The following is a 21,569-nucleotide window of genomic DNA, read 5'->3' on the forward strand; positions in this document are numbered from 1 at the left end:
CGACAGCACAGAGAAAATAGTCTTTTGGAGCGTATTGTCGTTTTTTTGTGTGAGAAATTAAGCTAACTACCATCTAAACATCACCGACCGTAAAGGAGCGCGACTGCCGCCCATCACCTTGGCTATCTACACAGCAGTAGGCAACGGCGTGGCCCCGATCAGCTGGTACGCCGACCAGCCATAGAAGGGCGCAGTGATTGCATAGACCCTGTTTATGGTCCTGCAGTTGTGCGGGTCACCGTAGTTGAACGCAATGCAGTCACCCTTGCACGCCGCAGCGCACGCCTGCAGAATTCCCGGGTTGAAGTTCACACTGCCGGGCGCCATGTAGGCCATGCAGAAGTTGTAGTGATACAGCGTGTTGCTGACGGTGAAGGAAGTGGGCGTGGGATTAGAGCAGGCGTTGGCGCCGTACGGGTTGGCGGTGATAGGTGGTGAGAGGGAAGGCGTCGGTGTCGATGTTGTGGTGAGTAGGGGTGCTGTGCCAATGAATTGGTAGGCTGACCATCCGTATTATGGGTCTGTGATTGCGTCAACTCGGCCCATGGTTCTGCAGTTGTCTGGGTAGCCATAGTTGAACGCAAGGCAGTTGCCGTTAGCGCAGGCCTTTGCACAACCCTCTAAACTTCCTAGGCCAGAGTTCACGCTACCAGGCGCTGTGAAGGCTATGCAAAAGTTGTAGTTGTACATCTTGCTACTGATAGTGAATAAGACAGGTGTTAGGTTAGGGCAGGCGTTGGCGCTGTACAGGTTAGCGGTAATAGTTTATAAGAGAAAAGGCGTCAGCATTAATGTTATAGTAAGTAGGGGTGCTATACTAATAAGTTAGTAGGCTAACTATCTATAGTATAGGGCTATAATTATGTTAACTTAGCCTATAGTTCTGCAGTTGTCTAGGTAGCTATAGTTAAACGTAAGGCAGTTACTGTTAGCGCCAGCCTTTACATAACCCTCTAAACTTCCTAGGCTAGAGTTTACGCTACTAGGCGCCATAAAGGCTATAAAAAAGTTGTAGTTGTACAACTTGCTACTGATGGTGAATGAGACGGGTGTTGGGTTGGGACAGGCGTTGGTGCCGTAAGGTCCAAGAGTGACTGACGGTGACGGCGTGGAGGAGGAGGAGGAGGAGGAGGAGGAGGAGCAGGATGTAGTGGAAACTTTGGTGGACAAACTAGTAGAGATTGTCGCCGAGCTGATAGTGACAGAGAGAACGGCCCAGTAACGCTCTCCACACGGTTCATTGTGCGGAAGTTCTGAGCATCACCGGAGTTGAAAGCAACGCAGTCCTCGAGAGCACAAGCAGCGGCGCAGCCTGGAGGCAGCCAGTAAGATACGAAGAAGACTTTGGATGCTGTTATGCTGGCTTACCTCCAAAGCTACCAGGGCTGAAGTTCATGCCGCCGGGATTCATATAGGCCATGCGCCATTCATAATTGTGGATCTTGCTGCTGATAACAAAGGCCGTTGGCGTTGGGCTGGCACATCCAAGGCCTTTTGTAAAGGATGGGGTTGGGGTAATCGTGGGGAAGGAGTACGCGGTGACGGGTATTGTACCGACCAGAGAGTAGGCCTTCCAGTTATAGAAGCTAGTGGTGACGGTTGATACCTTGTTCATCGTGCGGCAGTTCTGGACGTTTCCGTGGTTGAAGGCAACACAGTCACCAAGTGCACATGCTTTAGCGCAGCCTGGAGGAAGTTAGTACGATTGGAAACTGTAGATATTGCGAATAAGACCTGCCTTCAAAGCTTCCAGGGCTGAAGTAGACGCTATCGTAGCCTATGTAAGCCATACACCACTCGTGTTAGCCATACAACACCCGTGTCCGTGGACGTTGCCGTCGAAGACCATGGAAGTTGGTGCCAGGTTGGGACAGCCAAGGTCCTTCGTTGTACTCGGAGTGATGACCAAAGGAGGTGCGGTGATTGTAGCGGCCGAAGACGACTAACCCGAGAGTGTAGAAGATACTGCCGTCGAGGAGATGCTGGGGCTGGAGATGGAGCTGGAGCTGGAGCTACATTTCAGAAAACAATCAAGAGCTGTATGCGCTGTGCTTAATACCGTCGACCCCGTGAGACCCCGCCAGGCTGAGCTCAGCGATGCAGATAGTCTGATAGGCGATGCAGCAGCTTCAATCAAGGTCCGTGAGGCGTGCGCTAGACAGCTGGGGCTGGATTGATCGGTAGATGATAAAGACTGGCGCACGGGAGGCGCCGTGCGGCTCGAGTCTTTACTAGTGCATACTAGTTGCGTGCTTTTGCTTTTTTTGGTCCCTCTTGTACCTTCTTAGGTGTATGTTGCAGGGGCGATAAGTTGTGGTCGCTGGATTTCTGTAATGGAGCTTGGAGGGCTTCATTAGGGTTGACACGGTTGCTGGCTGTGTACAAAAAGCGCTGTAGTCTGTTCACTGGGGGTTTGAGTAGAGTTTTGGCTAGGAAAGCTAACTTGACTAGCTCCTGGAAAATCCGGAGAATCGGTTTGTTTGTGGCTCGCTCGCCTTTGTCGCAACATACGAGCTTGTATTTGGGATGTTAGATGCAGATACCTGTATGAGCTCGCTGAGACACATCTGCTTCCAAATCTTGCACTTGCACTCTTTTAGTCAGCTTAACGTTTGTATAGGTATGTAGACTATGAGGTTGAGTAGGAGGGAAGTGTAACGAACTAGTCAATAAGGCATGGCATGTATTGCGAAAAAGAAACGATGGGTATCTAACTCAACAAACACGTTGCCTTCAGCAATGCCAGGTTAATCACCTGAGATCCTGGGAGGTTCGGGTAGGTCCTATCCTCTCTCCTGATTAATCTCACACACATCCCGCATCTACTTCTCACCGAACCCCTGATCCGGGCCTCCGCGACCAGCGCCCTCAGGAACAGTATCATCGTCGATATCGAACAGCGGCGGGAACGGCGCGACGTCCTTTCTCAGCACGTTCTTCTGGGATACCAGGGCAGCTTCTTGGTGTAGTAGCCAGAGAACTCCCTATTACCGACATCGAACACAGTGTCCAGCTCTTCTATCGTGAGGTTCTTGGTCTTGGGGAGGGGAAGTAGCAGTAGATCCAACCAAAGAAGTTCCAGGCGGTGTACCATCCGAAAGCACCTTGCGGTGTGAAGGCTTTGACGAGCGCGGGCCAGGTTAGCGAGAGGATGGTGTTAAAGCCCCAGCATGTTGCTGTTGCGAAGGACATGCCGATGTCGCGCAGGTGCAGGGGGAAGGATTCGGCAGAGTAAGCGAAGGGCACGGGGCCCTCGCCGGGAGAGTATACGGCCATGAAAGTGCAGATGACTGCGGCGATGGAGCCGAGGCGCTCAATTGATGGTCGTGCAGGCGTCTTGATGCTCGACTAAGCCCTTCTCGATACACCACGCGTCTACGTCGGCAATGACCTGCTGCGCGCTCAGTCCAGCCAGCGGGTTGCGCAGCTTTGCAGCCACGGATGCCTGGCGACCTCCTTGGCCTCGGTGTCCCTGGTTGGTGGCATTTCCGGTGTGGTAGGCGGAGTTGATGTCCAACTTGCTGCTGTTTCCTGAAAGCGATACATCGGGCTCGGTGGCCTCGACGTCAGGGTTCCGTTTCGACATGTTGGCTACACGTTGGCCTGGTTTGCAAAGGACAGGTATTCAGAATTCTTTCGTTGACTAGGTATGGCAACACTGCTTATATACGTGGGTCTTCCGCCCCCACCTTTTCTCGATATTTGCCTGCGCATTCAAACAAAACCGTGGGCCGTTGACTTGGGGAGGTCTAGCGACTCCAGCTTCCCATTCTTCATACCATCCTGGCGTTGGCAGATGTAACCATACATGCGATCAGGCGTCGGAGCGTCCATGCCAAGCAGCGGGTGTCGAGATTTGGGGCCTGTGAAGGCAGTCTCAGCGTATGTCATAGTGGAGCGTTGTAGACTGTTGGCTTTGCTCGGCGGAAGATAGCACGCACTTGGCAGCGGAGTTCGTGAGCGGACGTTAGCGCGTGGGGGTGAGCCAAGAGCACTCGTCAGTGGAGGGCCCTGAGGCTCAGCTGCGAGCAGACCAATTGCATCGGTCTATAGTGCAGGATTGGCATGTGTGGAGGGTGGTTCCCTCTTGGCATTGCGGCTCTTGGGCTTGGACAGTGAAGATCATTACCCAGAACGGCTATTCTGAGATCACGTGCGGTAGCAGCATCCGTCCGCTAAGTAGTCAACACGCAGCATTGCCTGTCTCTTACGTTGCAGGAAGGCCAGCTACATTGTCTCAGTAGCAGCGCCTCAGCAGTATAGATAGGGGTCTTGAGCGTAATTCAAACTATTCTTCAGCTATTATAGAAGTTGTGAAAGGCTTTTTCTATCTAAAATTATAACACAATCTCTACATTATACTGCTTCAACAGAAAACAGAACGCTGAAAAGTTAATGTGTTGATTAAGTAGAACTAATAATCTAGGCATGGTAAACCACACTTAAAAAAAAAACTGTAAGTTAAAAGAGAAAGGTAAACAGAAAGCCAAAAAACAAAGTTAATAAGAAAGCTAATAGAAATACAACACACTTCCACGCAAAAGAAGTAGATACAGTAGCTTGTAGGGAGCAGGATACGTTAGGTTCGCCTCCGACTTTTAATGACAGATCTCGCAGTTCTAGCACTGATAAAGAATGTAGCAGGATACAAGAAGTATAAAGTAGACTGTCTAGTTCCAAGTGCTAAACTCTTTTCAGACGAAGCCTACTCTACTTGACGCGGTGCGACAGCATCGTTTCAAAAGCATTGATTGCATCGTGTCCTTGTTGCCGACGAAAAGTGGTTGTGTCTCTCGGTGTTATCGGGGAGAATCGGGCCTGGCCGGAGCTGTCGGAAGACGATGCCTAGAAGTGCAAGTCAGCTGACGATCGCCACGTCTGCCTCACGGTCACCGTCATGTGTTGTAAGGCGGGACGTGCAACACGTGCATGTTAGCCGTGTGGTCGAAGGAGAACTTGATGTTATTCGAGAATCCATCGCTCGAAGCCGGTCTGTCGGCTATATGATATATGTGAATGCAGCCATGAATCGGCGCAGACTGAAATCCGTGAAAAAATGACACCAGCTGTTCAAGACCTCAACCCTAAAGTTTGGCAGTGCATGCTTCGTTCGTAAACGTGCCGTGGCCTCCTAAACGCCAACCCTAATAACCGATTTCCAAAGTCCCTTGATGGAGAGCTTGACGCTGTACCAGTCGCGTTCGCGGCCGGGGGGCGTCGAGACGTGCTTAGAGGGGATCTTGGAGCACTGTGTACTTGTCGAACTCGCCGTCGACAAGCGTGCGTCGCCGTGGTGGTGCGGCGAATTCTTCGAGTGTACGCTATCAGTCTTGAGGCCCGCAGGATTCTTATTACTAATTCGCTCGCGCGAGATCACCGTTTCCTGGGGCCTCTCCTCATGCTAATCAATGCCGTGTTGCTGTTTGAGCTTTTCTAAGTTCTCTTGGCGCTCGGCGAGGTCGTTTGCGGCCTTGATCATCTTGTCTGGCTGGTGATATAACACTAATTTTGTTAGCTGCTGGACGTGTGGGCGATGGAGGCTGGTGGTCGTACCGACGAGATAACGGTTCTGGAAGTTGAAGCCGTTCAGCTTGTCGCAAGCTGACTTTGCATCCATGACGTCCTCATAGACGACGAAGGCGGTGCCCTTTGTGTTGTTGGCGATACCCTGGCGAATTTGGCTGGCGACACATCAGCATGGAGGCGTGAGGGGCAGAGAAAGCAACGTACCGCACCGGGCCGAACTTGCCAAAGAGGTCGAAAAGCTCCTCTGGAGTGACGTTGAAGCTGCCATGGATGAGTGGAAGAAACGGCTGGCGTGGAGGGCGGCGACTGACCTCAGGTTCTTTACGAAGAGAGCTCTACAGGGAAGGGCCCGGTTAGCGGAGGTTGCAGCTAGACAGGCGGCATGCATGCGACAGCGCGAGGGCGGGCGAGCAGGCGGCGCAGGAGAGGCGGACTCACCGATTGACTTCGGGGGCAAGCTTTCCGCCGCGACTCATACTTTGGCGACTGTGGTGGAGGGTAGCGAGAGGGCGTATGGGTGCACGGTCAGAAGAGCGGCGTGGGGAGGATGAGGCAGTGAGGTCAACGAGCGGCAGAGGGCGCGCCAAAAGCCAAGTCGCACGTGACCGGCGACTCGGGGAAGGGGGGAGGGCGACACCCAGTCGGAGACGTCTGCGGCAGCGAATGAGGGCCTGACTCCCGGCAGTGCGCCAACGCCGTCCGCATCGCCGAGCCCCAGCCCCAGCAGCGGCAACAGCAACAGCGACAGAGCCGCCGGGCAGCCGGGCAGCAGCGCAACCACAGCTCTCCGCACCACGCCCGCCGTGCCCACCCACGCCCTCTGTCTGCCCCTGCGCGCGAGCTCTCTGCCCCTGCGCCGCGCCTCTCCTGCCGTGCGCAGACACGTCCGCCGCCGCCGTCCGCTGGGCTGCTGTGCTCGGCGTCGCTGCATGGTCGAGCGGCTGCTGCTCCAGTGCTCCCCACGTCAAAACCGCCGCCCGTCGCCTGCGTGCACCTCTCCCAGCTCTCCCAGCACCACCCACCCGCACACCACGCCCACGGCCACGCCCACGGCCACGCCCACGGCCACGCCCCCTGTGCCCGTCCTGCGCCCGAGTCGCCTCGCCTCGCCGGAGGACATGCTTGCGCCCGCCCGCCGCGCCCACCCGCCCCGCGCCGCCGCCGCTCCGTAGCTTGCCCGTCCTGAGACGCCAGCCCGAGGACGCTCCTCCGCGACGACACCACCCCCCTCGGCGCACCCACCCACCATGCGCCGCATAACCAGCTTCAAGCCGCAGTACCGGCTGCCCGCCGCGCGCTCCGCCACTCCGCCGCCGCCGTCCTACGAGCCGCTGTCGCCCACCCTGCCGCCCGCCGCCCGCCGCCCAGCAGACCCCGCGGGCCCCTGCCGCGACGACGCACCACCGCACCACCCACACGGCAATGGCCCGCCAGCGCCCTCTGCCGCCGCCGCCGAGGGCAGCCACGCACTGGGCCACCACGGCCTGCCGCCAGCGACACACGCCCACCCGCCGCCGCACGACGCCGCCCTGCCCCGGCCGCAGCCACCCCCGAGCTGCTCCTGGCCGCCCGGCTCGCCCAGTGACGCCCTCGCACACGCTGCCGTCACCACGTCGCAGCGCGCCAGCCCCCAGCATGTCGACCACACGCGCCGCGCCTCGTACGCCTCGTCGCCCACGGCCCTCCCCCGTCCGCTTGGCGAGCGCGCCCCTAAGCACGCCTACCCGCGAGACCCCGCCTACACACACGACGAGCGCCCGCCCAAGCGCGCGCGCTCCGAGTTCTACAGCGCCTCGTCGCCCACGTACGTCCACCAGCACTCGCGCCCCGCCACGAGCCACAACCCGGGCTGGTCCCACAACCTCGAGCACATGCTGGACGCGGGCATGCGCATGTACCCGCACAGCGGAGCCGCCGCGCCCAAGCAGGAGCACAACCCAGACAAGCGCCTCTCCGACGCCCAGCTGCTGCTCGACTTCTTCCAGGTCTCGGCCCACACCGCACAGACGCCGCCCTCGACGGCCAAACGCTTGAGCATATCGCAAGCAGCACCGCCCGCCTATCCTGCACAGTACCCTCCCCAGCACGCCCCACACCACCACCACCACCACCACCCGAAGCACCAACAGCACTCGCAGCACCCGCAGCACCAACAGCACTCGCAGCACCCGCAGCACCCACCTGCGCCCACAAGCCCACACGCTGTAGCCCCACAACCCCCCTTTCACCATGCGCAGCACCCACACCCTTCCTCGGACATCGCCCGTGTTCCAGAACCGCCCTCGCTTCCCACTGACGCTACCTTGCCGACGCCGGCTGTCCAGGCACCATCTCCGCCCCAAGACCACTCCACCGCCCAACCTCCGCCTCCCATGTCCAACACAGCCAGCACCGAAGACACCAAGCCCAAAAAGCATCAGGGCTGGCCCAAGGGTAAACCGCGCGGCCCGCGCAACACCCCGTCTACCAGCAAGAGGAAAAGGGCAACTCCAAAACCCAGAGCTGCACCTCCCACAAGCGCCAAAGGCACAGCTGATCAGCTTCAACCGCTGCAGTCCAATGGCGTTCCTGCCGCTGCAAACGCGTCTACCCCCTCGTCTTCCACAGTCACGCCACCACACGACCACCCATCAGGAGCCCGCCGCCATTCTTTCTCAAATTCTTTTTTAGTGTTGCCGACCGCTGATCTGCCATCTGAAGCTGTGCGCGCTCAGTCTGTCCCCCTCCACGTCTTCCTCGACTCGGCGCCACCTGCCGCCGAACCCTGTCGGCGCACCAAAGCGCGACAGGTGAACGAGCCGGATCTCATATGCGCATCCTGCAAATCCTCTGACTCGGAGACCAAAGTCGGCGATGGCGAGCAGTGGATCGGTTGCGATGGCTGCAAAGAGTGGTACCATTACGCATGCGCTGGCTTCAGCAGCGAGCGTGAGGTGCGAGAGGTGAACAAGTTTTACTGCGAACCGTGTAGACCCAAATTTGGTCAAACAACGAGTAGGTCTACCGACGCATATTAGAATACTAAGTCTGACCTGGCCCAGAGGTTCGTAAATCTATCAGAGCCCATACCACCGTCGATTACGCCGGCTTGAACGAGGGCGTCCTGAAGACGTCCGACGACAACCCCGAACACCACTACATCGCCGCTTTCAAGAACGGGGACATCGAGTTCACACCAGAAACGTTCGCACGCATGCCGCCAGAGCTGGTCTCTGCCGACTTTCTCCAGAAGAGCAACGGCTTCAGAGAGCCCATTCTCATCCCAGGCGCGCTCAATCCCCGTCCGTGGTCATCCTCGCCCAACACCAACACCGAGCCCACGGCGGCCGTCGGACCACCTCCGCCAACGCAGGACGAGCTAGACTCTCCCTTCGAATACGAGACGATCGCCGATGATGGGCAAGACGAGCTAGGCATGGTCATACCACAAGGATTGACGGTTCGCCGCGTCGCTGAACTGTACGGTCCAAATGAGACCGTACCTGTCATCGACGTCAAAGCGCAAGAGGGCGAGGGCAAGAAGTGGTCCATGTCCAAGTGGGCAGACTACTACGAACAGCAAGGCGAGAAGCCTGTACGAAACGTCATCAGCCTGGAAGTCTCGCGGAGCCGGCTTGGGAAACTGATCCGGCGACCCAAGGTTGTGCGAGACATGGACTTGCAAGACTCTGTCTGGCGTGAGGACGACAAGTTTGCGCCTCCGCCCGTCCAGTTCTATTGTCTCATGTCTGTTGCAGACTGCTTTACCGACTTCCACATTGACTTTGGCGGCTCATCCGTCTATTATCACATCGTGAAGGGGAGGAAGGTGTTCTTCTTTATACCTCCGACGAAGCAGAACATGAAAAAGTACGAAGATTGGTGTCTTTCACCGAACCAAGGGCACGAATGGCTTGGAAAGCAAGTGAAGGAGTGTTATCGAGTGGACCTGTATCCCGGAGACACTATGCTAATTCCCTCTGGCTGGATCCACGCCGTCTGGACCCCTGAAGACAGTCTGGTCATCGGTGGCAACTTTCTGACCCGTATACACTACGGCATGCAGCTCCAGGTCCTAGAAGTGGAGAAGAACACCAAGGTGGCCCAGATGTTTCGATATCCATTCTTCCAGAAGATTATGTGGTTGACAGTCATCAAATATCTTGAGGAGGATCCAGTTCCCGAGTCCGTCCAAGAGCTTCTGCAGAGGGGCGATCAGTTCAAGCGCGACACTCCAATCTACTGTGAGCCTGACAAATTCGGCCACAACTCGCATCTAGGCCCAGCAAACTACAACCGACGATACTATCCCAAACATGAACTCGAGGGCCTTGGCGAGGTCTTGAACTATATACACAGGACTGTCATGATATCGCTGGACAAGATCGAGATGCCCCAAAAGACACGCAACGCCGTCATGAGATCTATACCAAAGGGCCATGGCGACCCGGTCGTCTTGGAGCGCCATTTCGCAATGTGGGTTGCGTGGAAGCGTGGCAATGAGACTATTCCAGCCTGGGCTGTCTCCGATGTTGCACTACCTGAGACTGTAGATGCCGTCGAAAAGAGACCGAGCGTTTCTCCAGTCAAGAGAGTGGAACGAGAGCCGCGTCCTGAACTTCCGAAAGTACCAGTGGAGGCACTGCCAGACCCGATTAGAACGTACGATGTATCGCCGCCGAATGGCGATGCGGTTCCCATGGTCGAGCCTGTCACCCCGTCCTCCACTGCGCCCATGACCGGCTTCCTCCGTCCCAGTGCGAGCAACCCGCACATAACCACCCCCAAGACGTCTCAGCTAGGGCCAAAGCGGGTTGCTTGTGATGCTTGCCGTAAGAGGCGCATTCGATGCAAGCACAAGGATGAGCTCGTAGACTCATCGAAACCTGGCATGCATACAATCGACCTTTCTGGCTCTTATGGCATCTCCGTCAAACGTCGTCTCAGCGACCACTCGATAGTGGAAGGCAACGCCGCTGTTGTTGCCGGCCCTGTCAACGGAGGTCCTATCATGGCCGACGTAAACGGTGACCCCTACGCTCTCAAGTCTGGCCGCGTCAAGGCGTGCGCCGACTGTCGCAAAAGCAAGGTATGTAGCATTGGAATGACCGGCTGTACGAGCGCTAACACCCTCAGCGCCGCTGCATACACGACGAATATGGCAACGTCGATCCTATCAAGGCGAACGAGGTGCCCGTGCCGAGGGGCTCTGCGGCGAAACGACGACGAGTCAGCGACGAGGACGCTGCTGGGATGTCCAAGAGGATGAAGACGGAATCTGCCATGGACGATGGGGGACTCATGAGCGGAGACGTGCGCCATTCACGACACTCTCTACCGCACCAATTCAGCATCGGCGGTTCCTTGCTCCAAGACATTGCGTATTCTGCTCAGCAGGCCCTGAACCATAGGCCAGAAGAAGAGCTCATGCCCATCGACCCTGCACTCCAAGGGTACGCCAACAGCGACTACTCTTCCGCAAACATGGCGCCCTCCTATCCACCACTGGGCGATGAAGTCATGTCTTCCATTGAGCAGCAACACGGCCACCCTGAGTCAATGGACGAGGTTGAGTACGCAGGAAACAACGGTCAGCAGCAGGGCCCTAGCATCGAGCCACTCACGCCCGGGCTCCCGTCTTATCACAGCCACGGACATGACGAGGACGGCCACCGCACCCAAACGAACGGCTACATGTCCTACCCCCCGACCCAGCATGACGCGGTACGCCCAGTCTCCTCTCCAGTGTCGCCCAGGCACGTGCGAGCCATGTCGCCAACCTCTCCCACCACCCACAACCACAACATGTTCACCACCAACTCCGATTTCCCGCCCCCCGTCACACCAATCACACACCACCGCGCCGCGCCCTCGTCAAACCACAAGTCTGCGCAGCGACACAGTCGCACGCCCAAATCCACGCCCGGCGGCCGGCGCCGCGACAGCAAAGACGGCATCAAGCTCGAGCAGGGCCTCACCATGGCCATGACACTCGGCATGGGCATCAATCTCGACTTCATCGACCCCAACCTCGATCAAGCCAGCCGCGACCTCATCAAGCAGCTGCAGGCCGAAGAGCACGGTCTGCGACGCCGCAGCCGAGGGGAAACATCAGTAGCCTCTCCATCCCACGCACAAGCGCAACCCCAAGTCACACCCACGCGTGCGCAAGCCGGCGCATAAAAAAAAAACTGTCCTACCCATCATCTGCTTCACACTTGCTTTTGTTCCACACCATCCTTCCACGGCGCACGGCGTCCCGGTCCATACAGAAGCATTCGGCGCAGCGACGGGAAATCTTGCTTTTCCTCTCTTGTCTGGTTGCTTATACCCATGCATGCACTGGGAATAGTGTATACTGCACCGACATGTTACTTTCCTTTGCTTTTTTCTCTTTTTCTCTTCTCCTTCTCTCCATCCTGGGCAGGGGCGTTTATATCACCACGTCACTTCAATTCACTTTGCTTTGCATCACATCACACATTGCGAGTTCTGTCTTCTTTCTGCTCTCCTGCTGGGTTCATGGGGTCTGTTCTGTTGGGGAATGGGACGCATCGTGCGGGATATATGGCGTTGGTATTTTGTTGCCCCCCCCTTTTTTTGTGGTCGTCTGGTCGTTTCTGCTCGCTGTGGCTGGTGGAGTGCACGTGTATTATGGGATTAACTTTGATATCAAGAGATGCTATCACATGTCCCCTGTTCCCTCCTTTGCGTCTTGTCTGATGTCCGGAGTGCTGGCTGTGATTGTGATGGAACTGCACACTACACGTTGAGCCTCTCCTTCCTGCTCCTCGTTCCTTGAGAGAGAGAGAGAGAAAGAGAAAGAAGAGAAGAGAAAAGAAAAGAGAGAAATCACATCCACCCCTCAACCCCCCCAAACGGCGGATACATTAACCCCCACCCTTCCTCTTCCCCTTCCCCTTGCCTCTCCCTCTCCTCCCACCACCATCACCACTACCACCACCACCTCCGCGGCCCCGCACTCTACTGCTCCCCACCGTACTACTCACGCAATCCCAATCCCACGGCGCCTGTCGCCTAACCATCTCGTACCCGCGCACCTCCCTCACGCGCTCGCGTTCCCGCCCTCGAACCCGCCCCGGCTGCACGCTGCACAGTGCGGATAGAGTCGAGGCGCGCACGGCTGCTGGCTCGACGATCTGCGTGCGGTAGATTGGCTCGCCGCACGGGGTCGAGGAGGCGCCGCTGGAAGATGGTGGTGGCGGTGGTGGTGGTGGTCGATGAGGAGGGTAAGCATGGAGAGGGGGGCACGGTGGTGGTGGTTCGATGTGCACTTTTTTGCCGGGCCCGTGGAGTGGGGTTAGGGGGTGTAGGTGCAGGGGGTGCAGCGCGTGCAGGTGCGGGTGTCGATGGTGGTGCTGCAGTAGGCCGTGGGGAAGGGGAAGGGGTTTGTACAGACTCTCTGGGGGGTGATGGTGATGGCGGTGGTCGTCTGAGGCGGATGTTACGCTGCTAGGTAGCGTTACGCTGATGTCACTGAAGCGCGGCTTGGGACTATGGTGAACGCGGACGATTTCTGCGGAGGAGCAGTCGGATGAAGCTGCTTTTCTCCTGTTTTTGCTCGGCGTGAGGGTTATCCAACACATTTCTGCGTTTGGTGATGGGTGTGCTGCTGCTGCTGCTGCTGCTGCTGATGGTAAGGTCGAGACGCGCTGGGAGCGGTCGGAGGGCAGCTGGTGGTGCTGCACGGTGGAAGCTCGAAATTGAGAATGTTGGAGTGTACGAGCAGGACGGTGGATGTACCCAGTACGAATGAGAGGAGTGGTGGCTTTGACGAGACATTTGACAGTGTGCAAACAGGAGGGGTGGGTGGCTGATACTTAACGACTATCAGAGTCAGAAGACAGGTCCTTCGAGTCCTACTTCTGATGGCGTTCTGAACGATCGTATTTACATGCACTTGCTGCATCACTTGTAGACGTCACGTTGCTGAGGTAGATGCCACACGCACGACTATAGTGCTCCCGCATTCAAGCTATGTGAGACAGAGTGGCAGTGATTTGTGCCTGAATGATGTTGATGGTGCCTGCAGCTCGGGAAGATAAACGCATGTTCGAGGATTCGGAGCGGGTGACGGAGGCTGGTGAGGGTTGAGGACTGGCGCGTGGGTTGCGGCAATGTCTTGGATGACCAGCAGTCTCATGACCATGTGATGGCACTCGCAGTGGAGGACAACTACATCTGCTTGAAGTAACTCGGCTTGGAACTTTTGAAGATTGAAACAAACAGAGGTGAATCTCGAAAAACAAAATGAAAGGATTGCTGTTGGTGAAGAGCGCGCATGCTGCTAGGAGAAAGATGGGAGCTATGATGCACGTGTTGCTCAACAGGAAAAACCATATAAGAATCGTGAAGTCGCGTCCATGCTTGACTATTACCTGCTTGAGGCTGTGCTCTCTGAAGGAAATTCAGAAGAAGAAACTGATCACTAGCTGGAGGTCCTTCCTAGACTTCAGGTGAGTGAGTGCCTGAGGCTAAGAGAGCTGTATCAATGCATCAGAGTGTAAAATAGAGCAGCAAGATGCGATGAATCTATCTTCAACAACGTAAGAGTGTGACGTGCTTCACGAGATCGAGCTAGCTTCGTGGTTTGCGTTGTGTTGTACGGACTTCGGTGTTGAGGGGCGAAGATGAGGGAAGGCAGCCGCAACGACGCGGCGCCAGATTGCTTGGCAGTTGCAACGAGCTCGCCGGAGCTCCAGCACCGCCGCGACAGCGACATCGACATCAACCTCACGCCCGCCTTCCCCGCCACGATCGACTGTACCCAGCACCGCCTACCGACACAACACCTCATCGATCCTCAAAACACCGCCGTCGCAGCCATGGACTCGCTAGTGGCGCAGTACAGCCGCCCCATCGATGCGGACGAGTGCCAGACCGAGGAACAGCAGCTCGAGCTGTACAGCGGCGCGCCTGAGCTGTCGCTCAAGTTTGCCCTACCCCCAGTTGCTCAGGTACGGCGTTTCCTCCGCTCTACATCAATACGACCATACTGACATCACTCACAGCAACAATCATGGCTCCGCGCAATGACAGACGACTACTCCAACCCCAACTGCCCCATCAAGATCGCTCACGGTACCACAACCCTCGCCTTCCGGTTCAAGGGCGGCATCATCGTAGCAACCGACTCGCGAGCAACAGCCGGCAACTGGATAGCTAGTCAGACAGTCAAGAAGGTCATCGAGATCAACAGCTGTTTATTGGGTACTATGGCTGGTGGCGCTGCTGTAGGCAACTCTCTGTGTCAAGGTTGGGAGGATGATGTGCTGACATGATGCAGGACTGCCAATACTGGCTCGCATACTTGGGCATGCAATGCCGCCTCCACGAGCTCCGACACAAGCGCCGCATCTCGGTCGCCGCAGCATCCAAGATTCTGGCCAACCTGGTCTACTCATACAAGGGCATGGGACTGAGTATGGTATGTGCATGTCCAACTACGACTGGTTAACCTTGGTTCTAACGTTTCATCCCAGGGTACCATGTGCGCCGGCGTAACCCCGCAAGAAGGCCCCGCTCTCTACTACATCGACAGCGACGGCACACGCCTCTCCGGCAACCTCTTCTGTGTCGGCTCCGGTCAGACCTTCGCCTACGGTGTGCTTGATGCAGAATACAAGTACGATCTTGAGGACAACGACGCGCTAGAGCTTGGAAGGAGGAGTATCCTGGCCGCCACCCATCGTGACGCCTACTCTGGTGGTTACATCAACCTGTACCACGTCAAGGAGGACGGGTGGGTCAAGCACGGCTTCAACGACACCAACCCCATCTTCTGGGAGACAAAGCTCAACAAGGGCGAGTTCTCGAACGTTACCAGCGAGCTTGTGTAGACGAGGCTGTGGTTGAGTTGAGGAAAGATAGACCGGCAGAAGCTACATGGCACCCTGGCAAATCTGGCAGAAGCTATGTAGAACGAGCACTAAACGACATGAATGAATGAAAGCATGCACAGCATGGATTGCATTGGCTCGGCTTTCGCGTGAAGGGTACTAACTGGTGATGGCAACAGTCCAGAGTCGACGCGGATGGACACAAAGGACACTTCAACAATAAAAGGCAGAAGAACTAGGTTCATCGTCAACGTGTTTGATTTCCATCGCCATTCATCTCAGCGAAACGAGAGGTCGCTCTGCTCATTGCAGCTCAAGCGCTACACACTACTCATGGGGGATATATGCGTTATACAAGTACAGACGTGACTAATGCGATACGATCCAATACTCGGGAACACGTAATAAAAAGAAAAGATTAACGATGGGACCAACGGAACGCTTCCTGCCATCGTGACAACGTGGGTGTGGGTATGGGGCACGTCAAGTGCAAGTATCTCTGGTCGCCTCCTCTGATCTCCATGCTCGGATCATCCAAACGTGGGTTCGTGTGTCACCTGCGTACACTCGCGCCGTTCAGCGCTCCTGATGGCGAGGCATCTCGCCCAAACCAGTTGCTGACGCTGCTCGTTCGGCGACTCCGGATCGTCGTCTGCCGCGCAATGCTGTCTCGCATCTGGTTCATCATGCCCTTGAAGCTCAGCACTTCGGGGCGGTCCAGGTCGAAGGGATCGGATTGCCTGTCCAATCGACTCGTGCTGGTGGGTGGGCCGCTGCTGGGGAACCCTGGGGTTGTTGCTGGGGTGTTGAATATGTTGGTATCGCGACTAGCACTGGGATTGGAGGGTAGCCCGGGGGTGAACATGGTGGTGCTGGGCCGGCTGGGGCCTGGCTCACCGAAGATTGTGTAGTTTGAGTCGCGAACGGCGGGAAAAGCTGAGTAGGTACTGAGGGGCGGTTGGGGTTGTTGGGTGGGCATCGGTGGAATCGATGAAAGGTCGGCGAATGGATCACTGCTGTATACCGACGAAGGAGGGTGTGCACGCAGTGCCGAAGCCGAACTTTGGATGCGTCGATGGTTCGATGCTGACATGTTGGAGTCTCGCAACCAGTTGGGGGCGCCGTCAATCTCGTCGATAAGGGAGGCAAAGGGGTCTCGAGCTGCACGAGGGGTTACTGCAGGTTGCGGCGGACTAGGCCCGCGGGTTTGCTCTTCGAGTGTATCAGGATTCGAGATACGGAGATTCCTGGGCGTGTCCGGTCCAGGATCTGCGAATGGGTTGCTTCCAACATTGTTGTTGCGGACTAACTCCTCTGAGACGTCCATGAAAGGAGATTGAGAGGAGACACTGCTTGTCTTCTTGCGTAGCACGTTCCGTTCACTCTTCCTGCTCGACATACGACGAACAAAGCCACCGCCACTAGCAGGCTGTCGCTGCAGTTCGCTGATGGACCTTCCTCGCCCGTTGGACGTCGTTGAGTATACTGAACCAACACTGGAACGTGGTTGGTGTCGTTGGTACGGGTTATCCAACGGCCCAGTCTTCTCGTTCCTGAATCTTGCGAAGAACACTCCAAATCCTGCCGGTACGGCCTTTGCCTTCGACAAAAACCCGGATAAGACCTCGCTTTTTTCGTTCCACCCGGCTTCCTTCGATTTGCGCCGCCTCAAACAGAAGAAGAGAAGAGCGCTCAGCAGAGCCAGAGCAACGAATCCACCAACAACACCACCAATGATACCTCCAATATTAGGATTGCTGTCACTGTAGGATGAGTGGTCCTCGCCTGTATGTCCATCTCCACCAGTGTGCGTGCCTTGCTCGGGTGCAATTACGCCTACCGGTCCGTGGGTTGGGTTGCTTATCGCAGCAGAGCTGGTTTGCGGGAGGAGCTCCGCGATCGAAGTGACTGGCAACGGTGTTTGCGAAGACGAGTCGGTCTGTATGACATCGGGAACCGCTGCCACAGAGGTCGAGACCACAACTCCAGCCGTTTCTGTCACAATTGGTTGCGCAACAGGAGACGTGGTGAGCGACGATGATGGCAATGGCTCGATTACAGCTGTTTCGTTATTGTCAGAGCTTGTTGGTAATATCCTTGCAGGAGGAGGTGTAGGAGCTGCAGCAACTTGTGAAGACGCTATGGCTGGCCCGTCAGATTGCAAAGATACGCTTGGGGTCGATACCATTGGCGCTGGTGCTGACGGCTCAAAAACTGCAGGCGAAGAAGAAGTCGCAAGTGATATGAGAACTGCTTTACCCGTACCTAGTGGCGAAGACACTGCTGCTTGTGATGTAGGCAAAGGCACAACTACAGCTGATTGTTCCGCTTGTGAAGACGATACAGGCGGCGCAAGTGGTGGCGGCGGCGGCGGCGGCGGCGGCGGCGGTACTTGAGGAGCTGGTGAACTAGCAGCAGTGGGCTTTGTTTGTGGTTTCTGCTCCGCCACTGTAGAGGTGGTCGTTTCCGTGGGAGCAACCGCTGTTGGGGGCGCTGCTGGGGTCGAGATTGGGGCCGACGTAGCCGCTGTACGAGCCCGAGAGCGAGTACATCGTCTTCCGTTCACAGTCGTGATCGACTCTTGGGGAGAGGCCATGCGGGCGGCACAGTCATAGAAGAAACGCCTACAAGGGCTCAAAGAAACAGACGGAGATGAGGAAATGCAAGCGCCGCAGATGCTTTGAGCATGTTAACAAGGAAAGTAACACTTTGCCGCTGTGCAATGCTGGAGATTTGGAGTCACAGTGAAGAGGTCAGCAGTCGTTCGAGCCTACATTGGAGTGCTGTCGCCCGTTTGCACAAGGTGGTGCGTTTGAGTGGTTCTGAAACGTGGGCAGCTTCAGGTGCCGCTCAAGCAGCGATTACAACAAACCTGAAGCGCGATAGGCCTCGCCATAATGAGCACCAGCGCCATGGTCGTCTCAGTAAGGTGGCTAGATGCTGAGTGTGCTGTACGGATAATCTCGATAAAAGACGTTGCGCTGTGTCCGTTGTGATAGCGAAGCTGATGATGGTGCCGAAGGGAGGGGCAGCGTTGCGGGAGACCGTGAACTCCACACGTGACGCAGTGTGCCTCCACATGGCAGCGGGTGCTTGCAGGAGTCTTTGCGGCTGGTAGGCGTTTCGTTACTTGGTGTGCTGCGACTCACGACGCTCCGTATCCATCGAAGAGCTCGTCCGGCCAACCCTCTCAATATTGGAGCCGTTACATCAGAGACAATTACGAGTCTCGGCGGCCAAGACAGACGCGTGCCATCCACGGCATGACATCTGTCAATTACTTCCAGATCCAGTGTTCTAGATCTACGGGACTCTAAACGCTGATCAGCCTCGATTGCGCGAGCCCACGACAGTTGTTGTGGGGACAATGGCTGCATGCACGCTGGAATGGCAACCGAACGCACCTGCCTTCCGGGTCTGATAAGCACCGAAGAGACACGTTCAACCATTGCGACAGCCTCACACCAACAGCCTCGTATTCGTCTCACTGAACATCTGAGGCTCGCAGCGCTCTCCGACGGCCATGTTCAACTTCAGTGGTACGTACCCATCGCGACTCTTCGGCGCGTGTCTTGCCATACGTCCAGTCTTCGTGACCTTCAGTGGCTTCATTCGTGTAGCAGGCCCAACTCCAATCCCATCAGATCAACATCAGTCTTCCGTTGATATTCCCACTATGCTTTGCTCGATGCCTCTTGTCCCGGCAGTTGCAGTTCCCGTGCTGTGGTCACGTTTCGTTTCTCCCTGTCAACACCACACCTGTTTCGTTTGAGAGACAGCTGCACGGGTGACAATGTTGCTGATATAAGGCTATCCAGGCCACCTTTTGGCGGGGCAACATGACACGCAAAAAGATCGGCCTCCTCCATCGAAACCAATACCTGTGACTTTCCCGGTGCTCGATCCACCCGAGCCGTCGATAGGAACCCCGCCAGCCTCCTGGAGTAGAGCGAATGGGACAGGGATTACCCAACATTTCCTGGGCTTGAAGAAGCCATCCGACGTCACTAAGAATACTCTGGCGCAGCTGAACGTCACATTCCAATCCAATCGCGACTTCGAAACACTATTGTCATCGCTGTCAAACGATGCACTATCGCACATACCCCCCGCTTCGTGGTTAGATGCACCAGACAAGCAAGAGCTTCCAGCCTCGGAACCTACCGTCACCCTCCTCAGCAACGGCAGAAGGGTACCGGATCGCAAAGAGTTCTTTGTCCGTGCCCGAGAACTATTCTTCAAAAATGAAGATGCGTTCTCAACGCTCACGCGAAAGAGTAACGGGAGTCAGGCACCGCTGCGACTTGCACATTTTCGCAAGTTTTGGGAAGGGCTTGACAACATGGCGTATTATTGGGACAATTCAATAGACGACTATCGCTCTCCAGATCCAGCAGCTGTTGACACAATTGCCGAAACAGTGTCTTCTCCCAACTCAACTGCAGGGGCTGGCGAGCAGGAAACACGAGCTGAAACAAAGACAGACTGGGTCGCAAAGATGCAAAACAGTATTGGTTCTCCAAACGGAAGCGAACCTCGAAAGAAAGCAAAGACTGAAGCGGTGAACGACCAAACAATGGCTCATTCCGTTCATGTAAACGGATTTGGGGGATCGTTAGCCGCTCAAACAGCGTCGATGATCCCAAGCAGGGTACTACCCGCTAGAATTGCGCCATCCAGGTTTCCAAGTACAATAAACATGGAGCCTCGAGAGAAGCCGGCTGATACGTCGAACGGCTCTTACCGAGGCTACCGAATTGGTAATGGCTCTGAGATGCCCGATCAGTATCGTATCGACTGTGTTCGAGCCTTCGTTGAGCCGATTGCATGGGCCTTCGGTGTCACGCTTTCCCAGCACCGTCGACCCCCAGTTTTGCTGTTGGAGCACGTGCGCTTCCCTGTACGTATGAGCTCTGTAGCATGGCGCGGACCACAGGATAGGATGAAGGCACGGCAAGGCTGGATGGAAGGGCCTGTGCTAGGTATTCAGTGTCGGCCAGATGTGAACTTTGAAGCTTCGGGGAACATAGAAGCACAATCGAACCTGGATGCTGTTCGTGAGCTTGGCGGGCTTCTACTATTGGCCCAAGAGCGCGCAAGAGAGGGAAAAGTCGAGCAGCTCGCAGGAGAAGGTAAATGGTGGACAACAAAACAACGCTGGGGAGGCGGTCCTGAAGGCGAGGTTGGAGACGCTGCTGCACCTGGCGACACATCTAGCAAGACAGCTACAGCTACTCCACAACAAACCACTGTCCAGAGGAATTTGGACGGCTCAAGATCTCGGAAAAGGCTAACACCTGCACAAGTTTGGAAAATTGTCAAACCCGGGAACTCTTTATGGGATCCGAAGGTGGTCTACGAAGCCATTGGCAAAGACGAAGCCACTGAGTGGGACGATGTAAGCTCCTGTTTCCCAGCTCGCGACGATCAAGGTTCGCTAACCTGTGCACAGGTCTTTCTGGTTTCGTCATTGAACCACCACATTAGCTTGTTGAAGCTCCACGTGCATCCGGCCTACTTGGAATACATCACGTATGGAAAATATCCCGACAGTCAGCCATCAGATCCCAATTGGTGCTCACCTAAGCTTCAAAGGACGCGATGGTTCGACTTGTTCAGCGTTGAAGACCGTACCGAAGCCATGAGGGGCCTTTGGGGCATCATGTCTTATCTACTGCGAGCCAAGGGTGGAGGCCAAGAAGACACTGTTATGCGCGACTCACAGTGACCCACGGTGATCACGGCTGCCAAGAATGACACGAGAATTCTGTCTATACGGACAGATTCGAGATCTCCAAATGATAAAAGATCTGCGGAGATCCTCGGATGCGCTGTATCTGTCAGGTTGGGATCGATATCCGTAACAGCTTCACATATCACCATACACAGTACCATCGTCATGCTGTACATGAACCAATACCTAAGTTCATCAAGTGAATCTATCTGAAGCGAACGCTGATCTGCTTTTGCACGAAGATGCTGTGCGGCACGTCTAGGATTTGAGCACAACCACACATCTCTCGATGAAGCTTTCGTATAAGGTAACTTTCGATTTTCTAGAAACAACGTAGGACGAGCGTACAAGATCTGTCAGACAGTCCCTTCATGGCGCACCAACGTAAAAGGGATGTACCAATGGTCTAAGACGAATCGTTTCCAATAAAGTGGCGTACAAGGCTGTTGAGCAGAAACGGCCGATGCAAC

General features: G+C 55.9%; 6 protein-coding genes across 6 annotated transcripts, besides 13 other annotated features; 3 read left to right on the forward strand and 3 right to left on the reverse strand.

Moving 5' to 3' along the window:
• Positions 1–1,110: 1,110 nt before the first annotated feature.
• Positions 1,111–1,146: a tandem repeat.
• An 835-nt stretch (positions 1,147–1,981) lies between these two features.
• Positions 1,982–2,014: a tandem repeat.
• A 1,700-nt stretch (positions 2,015–3,714) lies between these two features.
• On the reverse strand, positions 3,715–3,891 carry EKO05_0000353 (uncharacterized protein; the record flags this gene model as incomplete). The annotated part of the gene is made up of 1 exon (XM_059635415.1): positions 3,715–3,891. One exon carries the CDS (start codon positions 3,889–3,891, stop codon positions 3,715–3,717), a length of 177 nt encoding a protein of 58 aa, XP_059491398.1.
• A 1,510-nt stretch (positions 3,892–5,401) lies between these two features.
• On the reverse strand, positions 5,402–5,914 carry EKO05_0000354 (uncharacterized protein; the record flags this gene model as incomplete). The annotated part of the gene is made up of 4 exons (XM_059635416.1): positions 5,402–5,502; positions 5,554–5,681; positions 5,731–5,787; positions 5,838–5,914. The coding sequence occupies 4 exons, from the start codon at positions 5,912–5,914 to the stop codon at positions 5,402–5,404; spliced, it is 363 nt and encodes a 120-aa protein (XP_059491399.1).
• A 327-nt stretch (positions 5,915–6,241) lies between these two features.
• Positions 6,242–6,310: a tandem repeat.
• A 245-nt stretch (positions 6,311–6,555) lies between these two features.
• Positions 6,556–6,599: a tandem repeat.
• A 55-nt stretch (positions 6,600–6,654) lies between these two features.
• Positions 6,655–6,691: a tandem repeat.
• Positions 6,692–6,773: 82 nt separating this feature from the next.
• Positions 6,774–11,688, forward strand: EKO05_0000355 ([Histone H3]-dimethyl-L-lysine(36) demethylase; the record flags this gene model as incomplete). Its single annotated transcript, XM_038936696.1, has 3 exons — positions 6,774–8,520; positions 8,568–10,594; positions 10,642–11,688. 3 exons carry the CDS (start codon positions 6,774–6,776, stop codon positions 11,686–11,688), a joined length of 4,821 nt encoding a protein of 1,606 aa, XP_038802900.1.
• A 191-nt stretch (positions 11,689–11,879) lies between these two features.
• Positions 11,880–11,919: a tandem repeat.
• A 28-nt stretch (positions 11,920–11,947) lies between these two features.
• Positions 11,948–11,985: a tandem repeat.
• Positions 11,986–12,407: 422 nt separating this feature from the next.
• Positions 12,408–12,444: a tandem repeat.
• Positions 12,445–12,476: a tandem repeat.
• Positions 12,477–12,719: 243 nt separating this feature from the next.
• Positions 12,720–12,744: a tandem repeat.
• Positions 12,745–12,832: 88 nt separating this feature from the next.
• Positions 12,833–12,885: a tandem repeat.
• Positions 12,886–13,133: 248 nt separating this feature from the next.
• Positions 13,134–13,159: a tandem repeat.
• A 997-nt stretch (positions 13,160–14,156) lies between these two features.
• Positions 14,157–15,365, forward strand: EKO05_0000356 (Proteasome endopeptidase complex; the record flags this gene model as incomplete). Its single annotated transcript, XM_038936979.1, has 4 exons — positions 14,157–14,483; positions 14,538–14,759; positions 14,813–14,953; positions 15,009–15,365. 4 exons carry the CDS (start codon positions 14,157–14,159, stop codon positions 15,363–15,365), a joined length of 1,047 nt encoding a protein of 348 aa, XP_038802901.1.
• Positions 15,366–15,918: 553 nt separating this feature from the next.
• EKO05_0000357 (uncharacterized protein) lies at positions 15,919–17,961 on the reverse strand (the record flags this gene model as incomplete). Its single annotated transcript, XM_059635417.1, has 2 exons — positions 15,919–17,426; positions 17,631–17,961. 2 exons carry the CDS (start codon positions 17,959–17,961, stop codon positions 15,919–15,921), a joined length of 1,839 nt encoding a protein of 612 aa, XP_059491400.1.
• Positions 17,726–17,754: a tandem repeat.
• A 927-nt stretch (positions 17,962–18,888) lies between the features above and the next one.
• EKO05_0000358 (uncharacterized protein) lies at positions 18,889–21,093 on the forward strand (the record flags this gene model as incomplete). The annotated part of the gene is made up of 3 exons (XM_059635418.1): positions 18,889–18,904; positions 19,184–20,763; positions 20,818–21,093. The coding sequence occupies 3 exons, from the start codon at positions 18,889–18,891 to the stop codon at positions 21,091–21,093; spliced, it is 1,872 nt and encodes a 623-aa protein (XP_059491401.1).
• Positions 21,094–21,569: the final 476 nt, after the last annotated feature.

Source organism: Ascochyta rabiei, chromosome 1 (genome assembly GCF_004011695.2).
Source record: "Ascochyta rabiei chromosome 1, complete sequence".
NCBI classification, from domain to species: Eukaryota; Fungi; Ascomycota; class Dothideomycetes; order Pleosporales; family Didymellaceae; genus Ascochyta; species Ascochyta rabiei.